At 49.0% G+C, this 24,226-nt stretch overlaps 1 protein-coding gene across 1 annotated transcript in view; it reads left to right on the forward strand.

The window, feature by feature from the left end:
* The window catches only part of PTPN21 (protein tyrosine phosphatase non-receptor type 21), an 82,553-nt gene that overhangs the window by 48,949 nt on the left and 9,378 nt on the right, over positions 1-24,226 (forward strand). The window contains exons 11-18 of the mRNA XM_062181702.1: positions 9,776-9,836; positions 11,109-11,196; positions 12,546-13,987; positions 18,854-18,991; positions 19,806-20,027; positions 22,889-23,017; positions 23,172-23,406; positions 23,788-23,948. Of these exons, the coding sequence (XP_062037686.1) occupies positions 9,776-9,836; positions 11,109-11,196; positions 12,546-13,987; positions 18,854-18,991; positions 19,806-20,027; positions 22,889-23,017; positions 23,172-23,406; positions 23,788-23,948 (2,476 nt within the window). The remainder of the gene's footprint in view (positions 1-9,775; positions 9,837-11,108; positions 11,197-12,545; positions 13,988-18,853; positions 18,992-19,805; positions 20,028-22,888; positions 23,018-23,171; positions 23,407-23,787; positions 23,949-24,226) is intronic.

Here is a 24,226-nt window from a genome sequence, read left to right on the forward strand (position 1 = left end):
GGGCAGCAGTGATTCGAGTAACTGGGTTCCTGCAGTCTATGTGGGAGACCAGGATTGAGTTCCCAGCCCTGGCTGTTTGAGCATTTGGTACCTGAACCAGCAGATGGAGCTCTGACTGTCTACCTCTCAAATGCAAGCAAATAGCAAACAGACAGAAAGCTGATCAGAAAGGAGCTGGGTGTTTTTCTGCCTCGGCGGCTGCTGCCCTCATTTCTCACCTGCAGCATTGCGGTGGCCTCTCCCTCCCCCGTTTCCGGGCCCCTCCTGCCAGTAGCTTCTTTGCTGCGAGTCAGCCAGAATGGGCAGAGTGGAACAGGAGTCAGATCCTGCCCCATTTCTTACGACTCTCCGTTGGCCTCCTGTCTCACTGGTAGCAGAAGTCCAAGGCCGGCCGTGATGCAGTCCTCGCCTGCTTCCAGCCTTGCTTCCTGCTCCCTCCTCCTGGCCCGCTCTGCTCCAGCCGCACCGGCCTCCCTGCTAGGCTGTGCGTTCCACCCCTGGGCAGACTATCCCGTCCTTACCCAGCTGGGACTTCCTTCTCGTCCCTCAGTGCAGTCAGTGGTCTGATCGCACATGCTGCCCCTGCCTACCCAGGGTCACCCTTGCCCACTGCAACCCTGACCCTATCTAGGTACTCTCCGTGGCACTTGGCACCAACTGAACACATATATTCGTCTCTTTACTTGCTTCTTGGCTGCCTTCCATCCCTCGCTGGTGGGTTAGCTTCCCAGCCATGCCCAAGGGCAGATGCTCTCCATGTCTTACTGCCAAGTAAGTCCCCAGTGCCAAGCAAGTGCCTGGCTCTTGGTGGGCTTCTGTGAATTTGCTGAGAGAATCTGCAGCAGAGAGTGGGAGGGGAGCTCTGATTTGGGAAGTCTGTGATGCTGTTGGATCCCTTTGGGAAGAAGTCCATCGTTCATGTCTGCCATGTTAGGCAGAGCTTCCTGGCGAAAGGACTTCCAAACAGACCCCGGAGATTTCGCCCAGTCCTCACAGCCCTTCTTTAAGCTGCTCTCTGCCTCCCACCTGGCCTTACCGCCCTGTCTCACTGTTAGCAGGCTGTAATTGGGTGGAAAAGCCACAGATGTAGCACTGCCTGTAAAGTTGTAGGTCAGGACCAGCTCCGGGCTTGTTCCTTCCTGCCTTCAGGGTCTGGGACAGACTCCTCTAAGCTTATCTGCTCCAGCCCAGCCAGCCCCTGAATCTTGTTCCCAGAAGCTGTCACCCTTACCATGCTTGTGCGTCTTAGAGCCCAGGCTTTTTGCTGGAATGTGCTTCCTCACCTTCTCTGACAGATCGATGTCTTTTTTTTTTTTAAATTTTTAATTATTAGGCCAGCCCTGTGGTGTAGAAGGTTAACCCTTTGCTTGCAGTGCCGGCATCCCATATGGGTGCTGGTTCAAGTCCCAGCTGTTCCATTTCTTTTTTTTTTTTTAAATTCTATTTTTTTTAATTAATTTATTTTTTTGACAGGCAGAGTGGACAGTGAGAGAGAGAGACAGAGAGAAAGGTCTTCCTTTGCCGTTGCTTCACCCTCCAATGGCCGCCGCGGTAGGCACGCTGTGGCCGGCGCACTGCACTGATCCGATGGCAGGAGCCAGGTGCTTCTCCTGGTCTCCCATGGGGTGCAGGACCCAAGTACTTGGGCTATCCTCCACTGCACTCCCTGGCCACAGCAGAGAGCTGGCCTGGAAGAGGGGCAACCGGGACAGGATCGGTGCCCCGACCAGGACTAGAACCCGGTGTGCCGGCGCCGCAAGGCGGAGGATTAGCCTATTGAGCCGCGGCGCCGGCCTGTTCCATTTTTGATACAGCTCTCTGCTAATGGCCTGGGAAAGCAGTAAAGGTGGCCCAAGTTCTTGGGCCCCTGCACCCACGTGGGAGACCTGGAAGAAACTCTTGGCTCCTGGTTTCAGATTGGCCCAGCTCCAGCTGTTGTGGCCATTTTAGGGAGTGAACCAGCGGGTGGAAGACCTTTCTCTCTGTCTCTGCTTCTGCCTCTCTGTAACTCTGCTTTTTAAGTAAATAAATAAATTTTTTTTTAAGAAGATGGATTTTTCTTCTCATTTAATTTTGTTTGTTTGTTTGTTTGTTTTTTGACAGGCAGGCAGAGTGGATAGTGAGGGAGAGAGACAGAGAGAAAGGTCTTCCTTTTTGCCGTTGGTTCACCCTCCAATGGGCGCTGCGGCTGGCGCATCTCGCTGATCCGAAGGCAGGAGCCAGGTGCTTCTCCTGGTCTCCCATGTGGGTGCAGGGCCCAAGGACTTGGGCCATCCTCCACTGCCTTCCCGGGCCATAGCAGAGAGCTGGCCTGGAAGAGGGGTAACCGGGATAGAATCCAGCGCCCCAACTGGGACTAGAACCCCGTGTACCGGCGCCGCAAGGCGGAGGATTAGCCTGTTAAGCCACGGCGCCGGCCAATAAATAAATCTTAAAAAAAAAAAAAAAAAAGAAAAGAACGAGCAAACTCCCTCATCTGCTGGCTCACTTGGCAAATGCCCACTGGGGCTGAGGCCAGATTGGAGGCCAAAGCTAGGAACCGGGAACTCAATCCAGGTCTCCCATATGGCTGGCAGGAAGCAACTACTTGAGCCATCGCTACTACCCACTGGGTCTGCATTACCAGGAAGCTGGAGCTCATGTCAAGAGCCTTGGGTGGTCACTGACATCATAAGTAACAGTGCCAACTGTTAAATCAACAACAGGAGTCACTGTGCACTTGCTCCCCATGTAGGACCTCTGTTCTTAATGAGTTGTACTATAATAATTAACTGTAAAAGTTGTTTTCAAACAGTACTTTACACTTTGTGTGTCTGTGTGGATGCAAACTGTTGAAATCTTCACTTAGTATAGGGTTGGTCTTCTGTATATAAAGCTAACTAAAAACAAATCTTTTTTTTTTAAAGATTTATTTATTTTTTACTTGAGAGTCAGAGTTACACAGAGAGAGGAGAGGCAGAGAGAGAGAGAGAGAGAGGTCTTCCATCCGTTGGTTCACTCCTCAATTGGCTACAATGGCTGGATCTGTGCCGATCTGAAGCCAGGAGCCAGGAGCTTCTTCTGGGTCTCCCACATGGGTACAGGGGCCCGAGGACTTGGGCCATCCTCTACTGCTATCCCAGGCCATAGCAGAGAGCTGGATCGGAAGTGGAGCAGCCAGGACTAGAACTGGCGCCCATATGGGATGCCGGTACTTCAGGCCAGGGCGTTAACCTGCTGCACCACAGCGCCGGCCCCCAAAACAAATCTTAATATGAAGAATGGGATGGGAGAGGGAGTAGGAAGTGGGAGGGCGGGTGTTGGGGGAAGAACCACTATATTCCTGAAGCTGTACCTATGAAATTTGTATTCATTAAATAAAAGCTTTCTTAAAAAAGAAAAAGAAAAAGAAAAAGAAACAGCTGAGACTTGAACCTAGGCATGCTGATATAGGATGCAGGCATCTTAGCTGATATCTTAACCCCTAGGGCAGACTTCCCCAAGATCAATTTTTTTTTTTTTTTTGACAGGCAGAGTGGACAGTGAGAGAGAGACAGAGAGAAAGGTCTTCCTTTTGCCGTTGGTTCACCCTCCAATGGCTGCCGCGGTAGCGCGCTGCGGCCGGCGCACCGTGCTGATCCGATGGCAGGAGCCAGGTGCTTCTCCTGGTCTCCCATGGGGTGCAGGGCCCAAGCACTTGGGCCATCCTCCACTGCACTCCCTGGCCACAGCAGAGAGCTGGCCTGGAAGAGGGGCAACCGGGATAGAATCCGGTGCCCCGACCGGGACTAGAACCCGGTGTGCCGGCGCCGCAAGGCGGAGGATTAGCCCAGTGAGCCGTGGCGCTGGCCCCAAGATCAGTTTTTAAGTGTACCCAGCCTGGGCTTCACCAGGCATTTCGTTTGCTTAGTCCTAGTGTAATGCTAACTGTTCTGATTTTTTCCCACCTTCTTAATAACAATGATTCTGATAATGCAGTAAATGCTTGCTTTGTGTCCAACTTTAATCCTCAGAGTGGCCCTGATGGCACAGTTCTTACTGCCCCCTTGTTGATGAGGGTCACCCACACGCATGGCAGGGACCCAACCACTTGGACCATCTTTTGCTGCTTTCCCAGGTTTATTAGCAGGGAGCTGGATCAGCACAGCAGCTGGGACACCAACGTGTGCTGCCATATGGGATGCTGGTGTTGGCAAGCTGAAGCTTCACCTGCTACACCAACGCCATCCCCACATGTTGTGGTTTTAGCTTGTGCCTTTCCTCCCCCTCGCTTCCCTCCCCACCCCTGCCCTGCCACTGGTTTGGTGATGGCGTTGGGTGAGCGCTGACTGCGAGGAAGAGAAACCCTGCTTTCTCTGTGGGTGTGCGAAGCCTTTCTGCTGGCTGCCCCCAGTTCAGTTCTAGTGCATTTGCAGGTGGAAGGGTGCCCCCTGGTGGCTGGATTCAGTGATGCTACCAGTGTAGGATTGTTGCCTCTGGGTCCCCGTTGGCAGCTTAGTCCCCAGCCGTGTGTGACATTTCTCTGCAGGAGTGTGTTCTTTTTTTTTTTTTTTTTTTTTTTTTTTTTTAATTTTTGACAGGCAGAGTGGACAGTGTGAGAGAGAGAGAAAGAGAGAGAGAGAAAGGTCTTCCTTTTCCGTTGGTTCACCCTCCAATGGCCGCTGCGGCCGGTGCACCGCGCTGATCCGATGGCAGGAGCCAGGTGCTTCTCCTGGTCTCCCATGGGGTGCAGGGCCCAAGCACTTGGGCCATCCTCCACTGCCTTCCCGGGCCATAGCAGAGAGCTGGCCTGGAAGAGGGGCAACCGGGACAGAATCCGGTGCCCCGACCGGGACTAGAACCCGGTGTGCCGGCGCTGCAAGGTGGAGGATTAGCCTATTGAGCCACGGTGCCGGCCAAGGAGTGTGTTCTAACATTCATGCAGTAGACTTACAGTCTGTCGGAACACAGTGCATTCACTTTAAAGGCTTTCATAAATTTAAGAGCATTCGTAACATTGAGCCCTCATTACCTAACTCATTTCTTTTCTGGAAAATAGTGGAGAATCAGTCATTTAGAATAAGCTGTAAATATAATTGCTTTCTAGTAGGCCTCCATATTTGTTGGTGGTTAATGCCTTTTTTAACTAAATATTTTGGCAACGCCCCACCCAGTAATGATTTTGAAATGCAGAGGAAAAACAACAAATGATTACTTATTTGTGGTAAGTGATTTAGTCTCAGAAAATTAATTTTTAGAATATCACTGTTTATTAACAAGTTTGAATAAAAGCACATTCATGTCATCAGTTGCATATACTATGTCTGTACAGGGAGCATCTGATTCTTTTTATTTTTTCATTTTTATTTATTTATTTTTAAAAGATTTATTTTATTGGGGCCGGTGCTGTGGTGTAGCAGGTAAGGCTGCTGCCTGCAGTGCTGGCATCCCACATGTGCGCCGGTTCGAGTCCTGCCTGCTCCACTTCCGATCCGGCTCTCTGCTATGGCCTGGGAAAGTGGTAGATGTCCCAAATCCTTGGCCCCTGCACCCATGTGGGAAGATCCATAGGAAGCTCCTGGCTCCTGGCTTTGGATTGGCACAGTTTCGGCCATTTCGGCCATCTGGGGAGTGAACCAGCAGATGGAAGACCTTTGTCTCTCTCGCCTCTCCTTCTCTCTCTCTATAACTCTGACTTTAAAATAAATAAATAAATATTTAAAAAAAAAAGATTTATTTTCTTTATTTGAAAGAGTTACAGAGAGAGGTAGAGCCAGAGAGAGAGGGGGTGGGAGGTTTCCATCTGCTGGTTCACTCCCCAGATGACTGCAACAGCCAGAGATGAGCTGATCCGAAGTAAGGAGCCAGGAGCTTCTTCTAGGTCTCCCACGTGGGTGCAGGACCCCAAGGACTTGAGCCATCCTCTATTGCTTTCCCAGGCCATAGCAGAGAGCTGGATGAGAAGTGGAGCAGCCGGGACTCAAACCAGTGCCATATGGGATGCCAGCACTGCAGGCGGAAGCTTTACCTGCTACACCACAGTGCTGGCCCCTGGAGTAATTAAGAGACCATTTTCCAAATTTTATTTGTAATCTTTGTAACTCCAGTAGATTATGAACACCGGTTTCCCCCACACTGTTCCTTTGAAATTATTCATGATTCATTTTTTGGGAAATGAAGATTTTTCATTGTAAGCCTTTGTTTCCAATGTGAATAAATGAAGCTTTTATTTAGTAATTACAAAATAAGACTTACTTGAGAGGCATATAGCCAGCAACAGAAAGACAGATATGGCGAGTTCCCATCTGCTGGTCTGATGGCCAGGGCTGTGCTGAGGCCAGAGTTAGGAGCTGAGAACAACCCTACCCCCTCCCCAGGTGGGTTTCAGGAATGCAACCATTTGAGCCATCACCCCCCACCCCAAGGTCTACATCATGGTGAAGCTGGAGCCAGGAGCTAGCAGTTGGCATTGAACCCAGGCACTCTGACAGAACACAGGCACCTTCCCTGGTATTTTAACTGCCAGACCAAATGCCCACCACCCATAAACAAAGCCTCTAATAGTTAACATTTTGATGATAAAACTAAAAATAAAATTCAGTTTTTAAAAAATATTTGTTTATTTGAGAGGCAGAGTTACAGACAGGCACGGGGAGACATAGGTCTTCCTTCTGCTGGGTCACTGCCCAGATGGCCACAATGGCTGGAGCTTACCAGCACTGGGCCAGGCCAGAGCTGGGAGCCAGGAGATTCTTCTGGGTCTCCCACGTGGGTGCAGGAGCCCAAGAACGAGGGCCTTCTGCTGCTTTCCCAGGCTATTAGCTGGGAGCTGGATCGAAGTGGAGCAGCTAGGGCTGGAACCAGTAGCATGTGGGATGTTGGCACCACAGATAGAGGCTTAACCTGCTGTACCACAGTGCTGGCCCATAAGATTCAGTTTTTATTGCCAATTCTTTTTAAACTCTCTATGTAGATGAGTTATGTTTAGTGTAGTAATAATTCCAGTTTTGGTAGACTTGGAATCCTGTCCAGGTGTGTGAACTTAAGTGTGATGGACATTTAATAGTACTGGAGCTAGCCTGGAACTGACGGTTGGCTTGTATGTGGGATTCAGGCTGGGGCAGTCGGGCCCCACTGAGATGGAGTCTTGCATAGCAAAGACTTTTTTTTCCCTTTTTTTTTTTGACAGGCAGAGTGGACAGTGAGAGAGGTAGAGAGAGAAAGGTCTTCCTTTACTGTTGGTTTACCCTCCAATGGCTGCTGCGGCCGGCGCGCTGTGGCCGGTGCACCGCGCTGATCCGAAGGCAGGAGCCAGGTGCTTCTCCTGGTCTCCCATGTGGGTGCAGGGCCCAAGGAATTGGGCCATCCTCCACTGCACTCCTGGGCCACAGCAGAGAGCTGGACAGGAAGAGGAGTGACTGGGACAGAATCCGGTGCCCCGACCGGGACTAGAACTTGGTGTGCCGGCGCCGCAGGTGGAGGATTAGCTTATTGAGCCGCGACGCCGGCCCATAGCAAGGACTTTAAGACAGTCTTCACCCCCAGTCCTGATGTGTAATAGGGTGGCATTTGAGAGGCCTTATGTGGTTTTCTAACCTTACCCAGGTTACTGTTATTGGTACAACAGTATGATCTAGAAATCTCCCCAGCCCCTTACCCAAGCAGTGTCATTTTCCTCATCTGTCCAGTCAGGATAATATCTGGCTCTCGCTTCTGGGGTTGGTGTTCCGATTCCTTGATAGTCATGGACATTCCTGGTGCAGCTTTGATGGGTGCCACTTCTTTTCCTTGGGCTGGTAGGCTTATGGATGGCCTTGTCTAGCGCACACATTGCAGTGGTTTCTTCTAAGAACTCTTCGGTCGTCTTGTTTTTTATCAACACCCAACAACACAGTCACTGCCCACCAAGTTTGAAAGTCACATCCGACAGGGACTTCGTTGTCTCTTGTGTGCTAGGGTGAGGACAGCTGATCATGGATTAAACTGCATTTACTGGCACCGTGTCAAGGAGAAAGAGGTCAGGGTGTTAGCACTGACGGCGAGGCTGCCTGGATCACACAGTTTGGCAGCAGAAGACAAACTGGTTGGTTTTGTGTTCAGTAGAACCGGCTCCTGCGCTGGGCAGTGTCCGCCTCCACTCTGGGTGCTGCCAGCCAGGGTGCTGGGACAGCTGTCACACGTGGGAGCTGCCGCCCGTGCTCCTAAGCTCTGTGTCCTTGGGTTTTGTGTTAGATGCACTTCAGTTCTGTTTCCGCCGCAGGCTGGGCAGCTGGGCCACATGGTTGGGGTTGGCTGGTAGACGGTTCTGTCCACAACCATGTCTCCAGTTCTGGGTTGATAGGACTTTCAAAGTTCAGTCCTTTTAGACTGTGAGTCTGCTGATAGACTGAATGTAAAGTTCAAGGGACACTGTTTGCCCAGTTTCCCCTGGCATGGCAATGGAGAATAACCAGAGGCAAAACTCTGGACGCGTTTGCAGGAATATTTAATGTTTAGTTAGGGAATGTCCCAGAATGAAGAACAGCCCAGCTGGCCCATGCAGGCCTGGCTCGCTGCCGGCATGGGCAGAGCGCACGCCCTTTGGAAAAGAGGCACCTGCTTTTCATCAGCAACCTGAATCCTTTCCAGTAAAGTAAAGTTATTTTTAAAAGTCAACCAGTAAGAACAGTTGTGGTCACCTGAGGTTAAAATCCTAATACTGCACTAGTTTTCATTTTAGCTCAAAAGTGTTATTTAAAAAAAGCTAATATTCAAGGTTTGCGTATAAGGTATCAGATACTAGAGTGCCATGAAAAATGTTAATTTCTGAGACATGAAGCTCCCTGTTGTGGTGGTCAATTGACTGATTAAAATGGATCGAATGTTCACTGTGTGATGATGAATTTTCTGACAGTTTTTAGAACACATGACCAAAGATCACAGAAGATTTTTGTAATCAGTAATTGGGGGTCACATAAACTCCTGAGCCAGGAACAGATGGAAAAAGGATTAAAAAAAAATGCTTTGATAAAATTACCTAAGTCACCCACACAGCCAAGAACCCATTTGTGTTTAGGTTCCAAGCTCTGGTTTTCAGTAAAACTGACCACACACAAAACCCAAAAAAGGCCTGTGCCTACTTAAAGGCAATTAAGTTACAAGTGCACTTTATGGTTTCTTGTTCCTTTTTACTTAGTTGTTTATTCTAAGATGGAACTCGTGTGAGTAATTTAAAAAAATTATCACATACATGTGAGTCAGTACTCATTAACACTCTTAGTTGCTTTTTAATTTTTAAATTTATTTTTTGCTGAATTGTTTTAATAAAACATCTATTTAAAACAGAGCACAGACACGTTTCTTGCAAAGGAGTGTAAGTGAGTTTACCACAGGCTGCCATTGTCTCAGGCTGTGGCCAGGCAGCTGTGGTGACCCCAGGACTTGTGGTGGAGGTGCTGGTGCTGACCGAGCTCAGGGGAGGGAGACAGTTGCTCCAAGCCTGCCTCCCCTGGGATGAGTTCCTGGGTGACATATCTTGTCTCTTTCTCTCTCGCTGAAGGCCCCTGCAGGGGTCTTAGCTGTAAGGGCCAGGGAAGGGTGCACCTGCGATTCTTCTTGCGATGCTCCGAGAGGGGCCTTGGTACCAAGTGTGGTGCCAGCAGCTTCAGGCAGCAGAAAAGGGTCCTGGTCCCATGGGACTGTAGGAAATTTCTGTTTCTTTATGCTAATTTGCGAATGGTTTAGTTTTGAATTTGCTTGTGTTTGGACGATTTACCGTCTTCCCCTTTTATGTTAGGAAACATGTGTGCACTCTTTTCAAAGGCATCCTATTTTACAGGCAAACTCAGCCTGTCACGGTGAACCCCATCAGGAGAAGGTCCTCCTCTAGGATGTCTCTGGTAAGAAAATGTGACTGCTTTTATTCTGTAATAAATATACAAAATAGACGTCATAAAATCTGCTCTTGCTAGTTTTTGTTTTGAGTCTGAGCCATAAAAGTGTGCTGATCTTTGACTTTTTTTAACCAAAGAAATGGTGATTTTCCATAGGTCCAACTAACATTTATATAATTACATTATATGTACTTAAATATTAGGTTTAACCTGATGCTAACATTTTTGACTATTTGTCAAGAGTAGTCATACATTGGTAGACATTTAAAATATTAGATGACTTTGTCTAATAAGCTTGAATATGCTACATGTAAGCTTTGTTTTAAGAACTGTTTATTTGAAAGGTAGAATGACAGGGAGAGAGGGAAAGACAGAACATCCGTCTGTTGGGTCACTTCCCAAATGCCTGTAACAGCCACAGATGGGCCAGATGGAAGCCAGGAGCTCTCCCCCATGGGTTGCAGGAACCCACATTCTTGGACCATCGTCCACAGCTTTCCAGGCACATCTAGTAGGAAGCTGGATCAGAAGCGGAGAAGCTGGGGCTCAAACCAGCAATTTGTTATGGGATGTGGGTGTCCAAAGCAGTGGTTAAACCTGCTGTGCCACAGTACCTGCCCCACATATAAGCTTCTTATCCTCAAATATTTATATGAGGCAATTTGTGTTTATTGCTTCTTGGTCTTTTTTTTTTTTTTTTTTTAAGATTTATTTTATTTATTTGAAAGAGTTACAGAGAGAGGAAGAGACAGAGAGAGAGGTCTTCCATCCGCTGGTTCACTTCCCAAATGGCCGCAACGGCTGGAGCTGCACCGATCCAAAGCCAGGAGCTTCTTCCAGGTCTCCCACATGGGTGCAGGGGCCCAAGGACTTGGGCCATCTTCCACTGCTTTCCCAGACCACAGCAGAGAGCTGGATTGGAAAAGGAATAGCCGGGACTAGAACTGGCGCCCATATGGGATGCTGGCACTACAGGCCAGGGCTTTAACCCGCTGTGCCACAGCGCCGGCCCCGCCTCTTGCTCTTAACTTTTCTGGATGCAGATTTTCTGGTGCTTCTAGTGTCCTCAGACTCTGTATGTAAGGCTTGGCATAGCCACGTGGGGAACACTGAAAATGAAGGCTATTGTGTCTCCAAGTTTATCTTCCATATGTAATCTGTGTAACTCCTTTAGACTTTTTTATTTTTTAAATGGAGGGAAAGAATCCAGCAGAGAATTATTTTACCCATGTTACATGAAGATGTGTTTTAACCTTGTGTTTTATTTCCATTTCTTAGCCTAAACCCCCCCAGCCATATGTGATGCCTCCCCCACCCCAGCTGCATTATAACGGACATTACACAGAGCCATATGCCTCTTCCCAAGGTGAGGTACTCCATTTCCTAGTGCTTCCCAGCATTATTGCTATGAATAAATCTATGAAAACTTAGAGAACTTAAGGCCTGGGTAGTTTTCACTGAATCAGGTTCGGAGTCAGGACTTGAACTCCGACACTGTGACGGAGGATGGGGGCATTCCAAGCAGCTTTTTACCCACCAGGCCACATGCCTGCCACCTGTTCTGTTCTTAGTCCACACATGGCCAGGTGGAGGGCTACAGGGATGGAGGCAGGGACACCAGCCAGCCAGGTGCCATGCTGGTCTAGACAAGCTGGGGGAGGGACCCAAGCCGTGATGGCAGAGGCAAGGGAGAGTCCAGGGGCTAGGAGACGGCCAAGTGTTCCAGAGTGGGAAAAGTACAGCGACAAGGGCACCTTGTGGGCCGGCAGGAGCACCGCGGGGCTGGGTGTGCCCCCAGAGCAGAGGGCTCTGTGGTATGCCAGTTTGAGAATCGGTTGCCACTTGAGACATCGTGGAGCTTTAGAAGCACAGAAGCAATGCCTTTCACAGGACTTCTTTCTGTGGACTTGACTGCTGCTGAGTTTCTTAGCCTTGCTGGAAAGGACTCATGGTGCCAGCGTTTCAGGCGAGCAGATAGGCCCCTTCCAGGCGGGACAGGCATCCTCACGCGGTTGTAAAATCCAGTTACACTCCTGACTCATGGGTCCACATCGTACTGCAGCACGGGGGCAGGGCAGGGCAGCACAACTGTGGTAGCCGGGCTCTTCTGGATCCTGGGCCTCCAGGGCGTGCAGCCGCAGTGACACTGTGGGATGGGAACAGCCCCGATCCTGCTGTTTCTTTGCCTTGTTAGGGTGGAAGCTTTTGTCTTCATTCTGGAAGAAGCTCCACAGGCAATCTAAATGTTTACGGGCAGTTGGTGCTGGAGCGAGCTCAGCCTCATCAAGGCCACATCTCTGCCAGGCAGAGGGAGCAGTCAGTGGCTCAGTGCCTTCAACAGTGTCGGCCTCGAGGTCCACATGGTTTTTGTGTTTCTAGTAATACGTTTTTAATTTTCAGAAAAAGACAATGCTTTGGGATACAGCTATACTATTAACATTGGACTTAGATTTGGCCAGTCTTTATGGGGTGCTTGATACTGAGTGCCACCCTGTATGTAGGCAGGGTCCCCTCCGGGCTATGCATGAAGAAGCCGAGTCCCCCATGGGCCCTCGCAGTGGGTGAAGCCACATCCTTTGGGCAGGGTTTTACAAGCTGTCTATTGAAGACGTCATCCAAACTCAGGACTCATTCTTTGTTTGAACCAACTGCTCCAATTTAATACCTTTTTCTAAAATGTCATTTTAAAATTACATTTCAAACTTTTTTTTACAGATAACCTCTTTGTACCCAGCCAGAATGGATATTACTGTCACTCTCAGACAAGCTTGGATAGAGCCCAGATTGACCTCAACGGCCGAATCCGAAACGGCAGTGTCTACAGTGCACACAGCACCAACTCCTTAAATAACCCTCAGCCCTTCCTGCAGCCCTCCCCAATGTCCTCCAACCCCAGCATCACGGGGAGCGACGTCATGCGACCCGACTACGTCCCGTCCCATCGCCACAGTGCCCTGATACCCCCGTCGTACCGGCCGACCCCAGACTACGAGACTGTGATGAAGCAGCTCAACAGGGGCATGGTGCACGCGGAGAGGCAGAGCCACTCGCTGAGAAACCTCAGCATCGGCAACTCCTATGCATACAGCAGGCCCGACGCCCTGGTCTACAGCCAGCCCGAGATCCGGGATCATGCACACTTCGCCTCTCCACAGTCGGCCCACTATCCCTTCAACCTGAATTACAGTTTCCACAGCCAGTCTCCTTATCCCTACCCTGCTGAGCGGCGGCCGGTGGTGGGGGCGGTCAGCGTGCCTGAGCTGACCAACGTGCAGCTGCAGGCTCAGGAGTACCCGGCTGCAAACATCATGAGGACCCAAGTGTACCGGCCACCCCCACCATACCCATACCCGAGGCCCGCCAACAGCACCCCAGACCTGTCCCGCCACCTCTACATCAGCAGCAGCAACCCGGATCTCATCACCAGGCGCGTCCACCACTCGGTGCAGACGTTCCAAGAGGACAGCCTGCCTGTGGCTCACTCTCTGCAGGAAGTCAGCGAGCCACTCACGGCAGCCCGGCACGCCCAGCTGCAGAAGAGGAACAGCATCGAGATCGCAGGGCTGAGCCACGGCTTTGAGGGCCTGAGGCTCAAGGAGAGGACCATGTCGGCGTCGGCCGCAGACATGGCCCCGCGGGCCATCTCTTCCCAGCCCAGTGTCTTCACCGAGAGGACGAAACAAGAAGAGCCTGAGGAGCGGGAGAGCCTGAGATATGGCCATCAGAAGTCTCTCTCGGACGCCACCATGCTGATCCACAGCAGCGAGGAAGAGGAGGACTTTGAAGAAGAAAGCAAGGCCCAGGCCAGCCTCCCTGCAGGTGCCCAGGAGCCCCAGCAGCAGGGCGGTTACTCCCAGGAGCCGCCACTGAGCTGTTCCTATGCCTCCGTCGGGCCTGTCGCAGGCCCGCTGCACATCCTCGAGCCCAAGTCCCACGTGGCAGAGACTGAGCAGAGGGTCAGGGACATCAGCCCTGTCCACCCGAGTGTTGACGCCCGGCGGCCCAGAAGAGATGGGCTGCTGACGCCCTCCATGTCCGAGTCTGACCTCACGACGTCGGGGAGATACCGAGCCAGGAGGGATTCTCTGAAGAAGAGGCCGGTGTCGGACCTCCTCTCTGGAAAGAAGAACATCGTGGAAGGCCTCCCGCCACTAGGGGTAAGCATGGATGTGCCTCAAACACTGCGAAGAGCGTCCTTCGTCCTGGGTATTTATTTGTTTTTGCTTATTTGAAAGGCAAAGAAACACAGGGAGAGAGACAGGCGAAGGTCTTCCATTCTTTGGTTCATGCAAATGCTCATGACACCTGGGGTTGGGCCTGCCTGGCCAAAGCCAGGAGCCTGGAGCTCCGTCTGGGTCCCCCACATGGGTGGGAGCCTGGAGCTCCGTCTGGAGGCATCTGGGTCCCCCACATGGGTGGGAGCCTGGAGCTCTGTCTGGAGGCATCTGGGTCCCCTCATGGGTGGGAGCCTGGACCTCCGTCTGGGTCCCCTCATGGGCGGCAGATGTCGAAGCCCTGGAGCCATCACCTGTTGCCTCCCAGGGTGCATGTTAGGCGGAAGCTGGATCAGAAGGGAAGCCGGGACCCTAACCAGGCACAGCAGTATGGGGTGTGGGAGCCCTGGTGGCTTCTTAACTACTGTGCCAAATGCCCAGCCCCCCTTTTCCTGTTTTTGACCCCGTCAGAGTACTTTCTGTCTTGTCTTGAGCACAGCTGATAGAAACAGTCGGGATCAATTAGAGTTTTGGTGGTTTTGCTGGAGTCCGTGACGCGGATGCAGTGTGGAGGTGAATGTGGAATGCGGGGAGCGAGTGAGTGAGACTTCGATGATGTGTTGTGAAGGAAAGGAAGTTAAAATTCGGTGGTTTCAGCCGAGACTTCTGTGACAGCCACCCATTAAAAGTACAGCATGGAGACACAGCACCCCTAGGCTGTGTTTGTTCGGTTTGCTCAAGCGATGTCTGTGTTATGCCCCAAGTCCGTGGTCCCCCTCTGGTCACCACCAGAGACCGAAGTTGAAGCTAATAAGCAGGGTTGTTTTTACTACGAGTTCGAACTCGGGCCTCTCAGTGCCTCCAGGAGAGGAAGCCCCCGAGAAGCCCCAAGCCTAATTGTTACAGAGTTTTTATTATCATGTACAAGCAAGTGTTAAGGGGATGCTGTAGATCAAGTTGACACTTCTGATAAGTCCCAACATCGCAGCTGCTGACTCCGGGGTAGTGGCTGGTTGTTATCTAAAGCTTTGAACCCTATAGGTATAGATAATTAGTTTACATTCCTGGACCTGGGTCAGGGTAGGGTCACATCTGGCCGGATGGAGGGAAGGGGAGTGTACAATAGTGAGTGCCAGGAATGGGCAGCGGTTCAGGTCGTACAATAATCAACTTAATATAGTTACTGGATTACTTAGCTCAACATCTAACATAATACATATTATAAAGTCTAGCATTGCTTCTTTTTACTAATGGTTGCCTAACAAGCTAACGTGGTTACACTTTAGGTTACATTGAAATAATGATAGCACTAGTACAATGGATAATAAAGGCATAGTAAAAGCTGGTTGTGCAGGTGCCTTCTCATCTGCAGTTAGCATCCATGGATGCTAATCCATAATCCATCCCATAATTCTGAAGGCCAGAGTCTGGGTGGAGTCAGCTTGCACTTCACCACGTTCAATTTAAAACAGGCCTGTTGTTTTCCCCATGTCACAGATGGAGAAATAGACGGTGAGGTGCAAAGTGACTTTTCCAAGGTCACACAACTAGAAAATACTGAGCTGGAACCTTAAAGCCTTATTTATCTCTCAGCCTGTTCTCTCATTGTCTTAACTGTTCTTCAGTACAATAAACCATTATACTGTATATTTCATGGGGTAATCATTGTTGAAGCCTTGCCTATTCTGTTTTTTGACCAAAACCTTTGAACCTTGCATCTTCAGCCCTTGACTGTGGCTTGTCGGGAAGTGGGTCTGCTCCACGCTGACTCCATGGCCTGCATCTCCACTCCCCGTGCCCTGCAGGTGCCCCAGACCGTGGCGATGTGGAATTCTGCCTGCCCTTGGCTCCCAGTGTCCTGGCAGCCAGGCCTCTCGTTCCCATCTCTGCCAGATGCCTGCTCAGAGTCCAGGGCCTCTCCACTGTGGTTCTGGCCTAGTGTATGAGACCCTCAGAGAGGTTGCAGACGTCTTGATAGGCAGGAAAAAAAACCTTTATGGTACTCTAGTGCTTACGAAAGAGATCAGTACACATGGACAGAAACCACTTACAAAGCTGCCAGGGGTTTCGATGTGTTTTCTTTCTGTCAGTTTTAGGTTTGATTTTAAGTTTAATTTTTCCTGATGGTACAATCTTTCCTACTGGACAGTAAAGGCCAGTGCCTCAGGGGAGGCTGAGGCCAAGGGCTCGGGCTAATGAGTGCGACTTAGGATGCGGATGGGGTTTCCCCGTAACTGCTGGAGTTGCCGAGCCAGCCGATACCGTTAACGCCGTCCGCATCGCCATAAGAACTGCCTGTTATTATGTGAGACCCAGGTACTTCTCCAAGTACAGCCCAGTATTCCAGCCTATTTTATTCTGGTTTGGTTTGAGTGGGGCCTGGCAGTTTCAGCTAAATCTGAGAATTCTGATCAATTTGGTTCTCATAAAATACAGATTTCCTCTCATTGGATTTTAAGACCTGTAGTATTAATAAAATTACGAAGTGGCTTCTGCTTTTGGTTCCGTCCTCTCTGCCTAAAAGAGTGCGCTTGGCAGTGGTGGTCCAGGGGCACGAGGCCGTGTCCTGAGCTGATGAGCCTCACGTCTGAACCTGGCCCTGCCCTGAGTTCTCTGCTCAGTGGGCAGGACCTTCATGCGTCAGAACCTGCGCTTCCATGTCTGTGACACGGGGACGCTGCCCCTGCTCGGCCCGCTTTAAGCACGGAGAAGTACCTTTTGAATTATGATCCAGCACTGAGTACCTTATCAGAGAGGCAGTCAGTGGACATCAGGGAAGCTATTTAATCTGTGACTTAGTTTGTTTTTTTTTTTTTTTTTTTTTAAGATTTATTTATTTGAAAGGCAGAGATACAAGGAGAGGAGAAAGATCTTCCATCCACTGGTTCACTCCCCAAATGGCCACAACAGCCAGGGCTGGACCAGGCCGAAGCCAGGAGCTTCTTCCTGGTCTCCCAAGTGGGTGCAGAGGTCCAGTAAGTTGGCCCATCCTCCACTGCTTTCTCAGGCGCATTAGCAGGGAGTAGAACTGAAGCAGAGCAGCTGGGACTTGAACCGGCACCCATATGGGATGCTGGCATTGCAGGCGGAGGCTTAACCTATGCCACAGCACCAGTCCTGGGCCCCAACTTAGTTTTCTTATTTGTGAGATAACTCCAGAGAGTGGTTGCATGCATCTAACTTAGTGACTTAACTCCAGGGTTATAGCATGCGTCTAACTTAGTGACTTCCCAAGAGTTGAAGAGACCAGGTCCCTATTAAACCCTTGAGTCTCTATCATAACATGAGGTTGCCATTATCTTTATTTCATTACAATTAAATAAACATACTAATGTGGATTAATGCCACGGAGGTTTAAATTAAAAACAGTGACATGGCCGGCACTGTGGCTTAACAGGCTAATCCTCCACCTTGCGGCACCAGCACACTGGGTTCTAGTCCCGGTCGGGGCACCAGATTCTGTCCCGGTTGCCCCTCTTCCAGGCCAGCTCTCTGCTGTGGCCAGGGAGTGCAGTGGAGGATGGCCCAAGTGCTTGGGCCCTGCACCCCGTGGGAGACCAGGAGAAGCACCTGGCTCCTGCCTTCGGATCAGTGCGGTGCGCCGGCCGCAGCGCGCCAACCGCGGTGGCCATTGGAGGGTGAACCAACGGCAAAAAGGAAGACCTTTCTCTCTGTCACTCTCTCTCACTATCCACTCTGCCTGTCAAAAAACAACAACAACAAAAAACAGTGACATAAATTTCGGATAGGAAGGAGCATGGTAGAACTCCCCACCCATCTCCATCACCTGAGACTTGATTGTTATCTTAAAGGGAGTCTGGTTTGGGTGCTTTTCCATCTGTGTAACGACTTGAGTCTTTTTTTTTTTGACAGGCAGAGTGGATAGTGAGAGAGAGAGACAGAGAGAAAGGTCTTCGTTTTTGCCGTTGGTTCACCCTCCAGTGGCCGCTGCGGCCGGCGCATTGCGCTGATCCAAAGCCAGGAGCCAGGTGCTTCTCCTGGTCTCCCATGCGGGTGCAGGGCCCAAGCACTTGGGCCATCCTCCACTGCCTTCCCGGGCCATAGCAGAGAGCTGGCCTGGAAGAGGGGCAACCGGGATAGAATCTGGCGCCCCGACCGGGACTAGAACCCGGCGTGCCAGTGCCTCAAGGCGGAGGATTAGCCTATTGAGCCACGGCGCCAGCAAGACTTGAGTCTTGTGCAGCGATCGTCACCTAAGAAATCACTGTGGAGCCATTGTACATGTGCTCTATGGGCTAACTCAGAGCCAGTTTTGACTAGGGAGCTTTCTTCAAATACTGACTTTTGAACTGACCCCGGGCGGGACAGTGCGGGGCATTTTGAGTCATTTTCAGGTAAGGAAGTGCTGCAGCCAGCTTGTCTTGGCTGTTAACAGGAGGATTTCAGTAATTTTATATTTAAAGAAGATGATGACAGCTTATAATAGGTGATTGCATTTATCTGTTTGTTTATTTTGTGGACTGCTGCTGGTCTTGTCCTGTTTTGAAAGTTGGGAGTTCTCTGAAGGAATGCTGCCTGCCTGGAGCCTCACCTTTCATTGCAACAGAACCTTGTAACCATCTGAGTTTCAAGAGGTTCTATCTGGAAGACTTATCAGGGGTTTGGCCTTGAAAGGAATGTGTTCCTCCTAATATTTGTTAAGCAAATGATGTGTGAAGGAGTGAAATCTCTCCTGTGCTTGTTGGCAAGGGAGAACACTCCCTTAGTTTCTGGTCTTCAGCTCACTGGATTTTCTTTCCAAAGGGATTGTATTTGTGTATATTTCAAATACACACATATTTTTTTCAGGGAATGAAAAAGACTCGAGGAGATGCAAAAAAAGTTGGTCCTCTTAAGTTGGCAGCCCTGAATGGACTTTCTCTTTCCCGGCTGCCTCTGCCTGATGAAGGGAAGGAAGTGCCTTCCCGAGCAACCAATGATGAAAGGGTGAGTGACCGGGGCTCCTGCCTTCTCTGGACGCTTGGTAAAACCGCAGAACTGCCTTTATGGGATTTGAGAATTCTGAACATAATAATCATAAATTAATGTTATGGAATTTTTTAAATTTCAGCCTTGAATGTTGATTAATTTTGTTTCTGAATCTTTGCCTTCTTCCAGCTATTTGGGGCAGTCGTAACTTTTGGTGGCCTTAAGTTGGGAAGAAATCTACAAACATATTGGATATATATATAGGGAAGAAACCAGACATTGAGTGCTTTCATTAGACTGAAAATTTATCTTGAGAGCAGATACTTAAATTTTTCAAAACTTCTTTACTGCTGAGATGTACTTTTTATAGATTTTATCACATAGAAATGAGACAGCATAAATTTGCTTAAAGCTGCATTCTGGAGATAGTTTCCATATGGACTACTGCTTTTATTAGTGTTTCATGGATCATACATTATAGAATGTAAACATTTGTTTAGGGATGTTGGAAGACTATCCTACTGTAGGATTTTTACTGTCCTCCAGAACTCTGTTTCATAGAGGTCACAAAATTGATGATAGATTCACAGAAAACAAATTCAACAAATTGCTTTAGGCCAATTTTCAACTTTAAACAGAGTGTAGAATTATATTTCTCACCAAGGTTATCTTTTGATCTTGTAACTCTTAAAATTTTAACTTTGGTTTCACCTAGAGTTTTCAATATTAGATAATTCTGGACTTGAAGTGTAAAACAGGATTTCAGATGGACAGTTAAAATGCAGCTGTGATGCGACTGTATTCATTTTATCCCACACATTCTGTTTTATAGTGTAAAATCCTGGAACAACGGTTAGAACAGGGAATGGTATTCACAGAGTATGAGAGAATTCTTAAAAAACGACTCGTTGATGGAGAATGCTCCATAGCGCGGCTCCCTGAAAATGCAGAAAGAAACCGATTCCAAGACGTCCTTCCCTATGACGATGCCAGAGTAGAGCTGGTCCCGACTAAAGAAAACAATACTGGCTACATCAACGCATCGCATATTAAGGTGAGGGGAACGTCTAGGCTGATAAACGGCACATACAGTTTTGGGTTAAGGTACAAGAAGATATCAAGTCTGTATTCTAAAAACACCCCAATTTTGAACCACCTTGGTGTTAGGTGAAAAGCGTTTATCAGACAGAGTGAAAATCACATGTATTTTCTCCACACAGGCAACTGCTCTGTGCCCAATACTGTTAGAAGAGAAGAGACATAGGAAGCTTCTATTAACTGGCTTCAGAACGTTATCCTTCTAAACCTGAACACTTCTCCCCACTCATAAATTTTCTCAGGAGCTGCTGAAATGCTGTTTTTACCTCAGCACATACTGCTGTGTATCTCTATATAACACATCTGGGCATTTTGATGGTGTTCACAAAAGCTTTTTCTTACTAAGGTGCCATCTTTTCTCTCTGCAAGCTCCCCGTAGTCTTTCAAAAAAAAAAAAATTAAGATTTTATTCGAGAGGTAGAGTTGTATACAGAGAGAGGTAGAGACAGAGAGAGAAAAGGTCTTTTATTTGCTGGCTCAGTACCCGGATGGCTGTGATGGCTGGAGCTGGGCTGATCTGGAACTAGGAGCCAGTAGCCTCCTCCAGGCTTCCCACGTGGGTGCAGGGGCCCAAGCACTTGGGCCATCTTCCACTGCTTTCCCAGGTCATTAGCAGAGAGCTGGATAGGAAGAGGAACAGCCGGATATGACCCAGTGCCCATATGGGTTGCTGGTGCTGCAGGAAGAAGCTTAGCCTACCATGCCACACCACCAGCCCTCCACCCCCACCCCACACAGTCCTTTAAAATACCATTTTGCTCTTCAAAGAAGCACTTTTCCCCTGAAAACAGTATGATGTCACTTAACTGAGGTAATGTTGCATCCATCCACGTGGAAAAGCTGACAGTTCATAGCAGGTGGCTGACTAAAGCCAGATAGCCCTTGGTTCATGCTCGCTAGATTATTTGGGGAAGGAGAAACATCTGCATAGTGAGTGAATGCGTAAGTATCTGGTCAGGTGTTTTTCTTAGATGTTTGATGACATCCGAGGCTTTCCACAGACCATGCATTCCAGTGACCGCCTTACCCTGTGAACCTGCATGTAGTATTCTGTTTTGTAAACTGGGCCAAATTTATTTTTTAACCAAGCATTGCTTTGGAATAAGTCATTTAGCCTCTCATGACTGAATGGATAAGAACCGAATAACATTGAGCTTACACAGTGGTGCTTCCAAGTCTGCAGAGACAACCTGGTATCTGTTCAGAAGTGGACAGATGCAGGTCTGACTCCCAGATGTACCCCTCACCAGCTGTGTCCTCATCTTACTAATCTCTAAATTAACAAGTGATGATCCCTACCCGGTAGGCTTCCCATTAGATTCCACCCCACTTCTCCCCCTTCCCCTGGCTTGTTTGCTGTTAAAACCTGTAGCCATCCACAGTGCCAGCCACTGAGTGGGTAGGTGGGTACTCAGGGGAGAAGATGTGGGGCCGTGCCTCGGGGGGACTGGCAGCCTTACATGAGGGTGTGCGTGGAACAGGGCTTTAGGCACAGCATTGTAAACTTCGTAGGCAGTCAGAGAGCAGTTACGTTATTGGTGGAGTTGTGATTTAACATACATAGCCTGAGTACATAGCCTGCAACTACTCTGTTGTATTACTAGTACCAAGATGTTAAATCTTAAGTGGAGAATTTTATTTATTTATTTATTTATTTATTTATTTATTTTTGACAGGCAGAGTGGACAGTGAGAGAGAGAGAGAGAGAAAGGTCTTCCTTTGCCATTGGTTCACCCTCCAATGGCCGCCGCGCTGTGGCCGGTGCATTGCGCTGATCCGATGGCAGGAGCCAGGTGCTTCTCCTGGTCTCCCATGGGGTGCAGGGCCCAAGGACTTGGGCCATCCTCCTCTGCACTCCCGGGCCACAGCAGAGAGCTAGCCTGGAAGAGGGGCAACCGGGACAGAATCTGGCACCCCGACCGGGACTAGAACCCAGTGTGCCGGTGCCGCAAGGCGGAGGATTAGCCTAGTGAGCCGTGGCGCCGGCCTTAAGTGGAGAATTTTAGTAATATTAATGGAGACTTATCTTGACCCAGAATTTCAGAAGTGAGATTACATTAAGCAATTTTTCCCTAGAAATCTGATGTTTCACTTGAGTTTTGATGTAATTGCTAATATTCTTTGCCACATGTTTAGTACTTCAAGAAGGGGAATTACGTTTGAAATTTGGGATACTATGATGTTGATATTATTTTTATAACAAAAGGAACCATAACAACTACTTGTTGAGTGCTTATCTTGTGACAGGCATAATATATACTAATTGACTCAGTCTTCACAACAACTCTAGGCAGGTAGGAAATTTTATTTTTAAAATTTGTTATTTTAGAGACAGAGAGCAAGTGAGCTCCCCATCTGCTGGTTCACTCCCTAAAGCCCACACACAGCAGCTGGGTCTGGGCCATGGTCTAAGCTGGCACGCAAGAACTCAATCCAGTTCTCCCACAGAGGGCAGGAACCCAATTACTTGCTAATTCCCAGGGTCTGTATTAGGAAGCTGGAGTCAGGGGGCCAGAGGTTAAGTGGGTATCAAGTCCAGGGAACTCCAATATGGGATGTGTCTTAATCACTAGGTCAAATGCCTGCCCCAGTATTTTTATTTTTATAGGTGAGAACTGAGATTCAGAGAGGTTAAGCATATGACCCCAGGTCATGTAGATATTAATTCAATGTACATAAAAATGTTAGTAGCAGAGATTGTACTGACAAGGGAAAAGATTAAGATATAAGCCTTTCCTAATTCTGTGTTCTGCCATGAACACATTCAAGTATTACACATATACACACGCTAATTTTTTTAACCTTTTCTAATTTCAGGTTTCTGTCAGTGGAATTGAATGGGATTATATTGCCACACAGGGACCGTTACAGAATACCTGTCAGGATTTTTGGCAGATGGTATGGGAACAGGGCATTGCAATTATAGCAATGGTGACGGCAGAAGAGGTAAGTGCTCGTTTCTCTTAACCGATTTGGCAGCCCCCGAGAGAGTTAATGTTTATCACACTGAATCCTGACCTTTTGAGGCTGCAGCTGTCTGTGGGAAGGGGCCTCTGTTGCTGGATCTCCTGTTTTTACTCAACATACTTGTCTTTAACAGGAGGGGGGAAGGGAGAAGAGCTTCAGGTATTGGCCACGACTGGGTTCCAGGCACAACACTGTCACCTATGGGAGGTTTAAGATCACGACCCGCTTCCGCACAGACTCCGGCTGCTATGCCACCACGGGCTTGAAGATGAAGCACCTGCTCACGGGGCAGGAGAGGACAGTTTGGCACCTGCAGTACACAGACTGGCCTGAGCACGGCTGTCCAGAAGACCTCAAGGGGTTTCTCTGTAAGTGTTCTTGTTCCTTAGGGCGACCTCCTCTGGAGCATTAGACAGGAACACTTACATTTCTGAGCTATTTCCTTTGTGTTGCCTCACATAAGCTTTGGACTTATTTTCAAAGAATTTAACTGTCTTAGGGAAGGTATCCGGAAGAGTTGTTCAAGGTAGGCCACAGAATGCTGGCACTGCCTCTCAGGGACTCTGCCATCTCATCTTGCAGGTGGGCCAGGTGGAGGCACGGACTTGCCCACATCTACACGCAGCCATGGGGATTGGTTCATGGGCACCAGGGCTCTTTATCTGCTGGGATGATGGGAAGGCTGAGTTATCAATTTGATATGCCGTCATCCCTGAGTACTTTTCTATTTCATTAATTTTTTTTCACAGCTTATCTTGAAGAGATCCAGTCTGTTCGACGCCATACAAATAGCACAAGTGAACCCAAAAGCCCCAACCCCCCATTGTTGGTGCACTGCAGTGCTGGAGTGGGGAGGACCGGCGTCGTCATTTTGTCCGAGATCATGATTGCCTGTCTGGAACACAATGAGGTGATGCCTTTCACGTGCAGTCTGACCGTTTTCCCGTGGAGCTAGGAATGAAGCTCAGAAGAGAGGCACATAGTGACCTAAGAACTTTTTAAAAAATTATTTGAGGGACTGGCATTATAGTGCAGCAGGTTAAGTTGGTACTTAGAAGAGTGGCATTCTATATGAGCACAGCTGCTCCAGTTCTGTTCCAGCTCCCTGCTAATGCTGGGAAGGCAGTAGAAGATGCCCCAGGTGCTTGGGCCCCTGCCACCCACATGGGAGACCCATATGGAGTTCCA

This window comes from Lepus europaeus, chromosome 22, assembly GCF_033115175.1.
Source record: "Lepus europaeus isolate LE1 chromosome 22, mLepTim1.pri, whole genome shotgun sequence".
NCBI classification, from domain to species: Eukaryota; Metazoa; Chordata; class Mammalia; order Lagomorpha; family Leporidae; genus Lepus; species Lepus europaeus.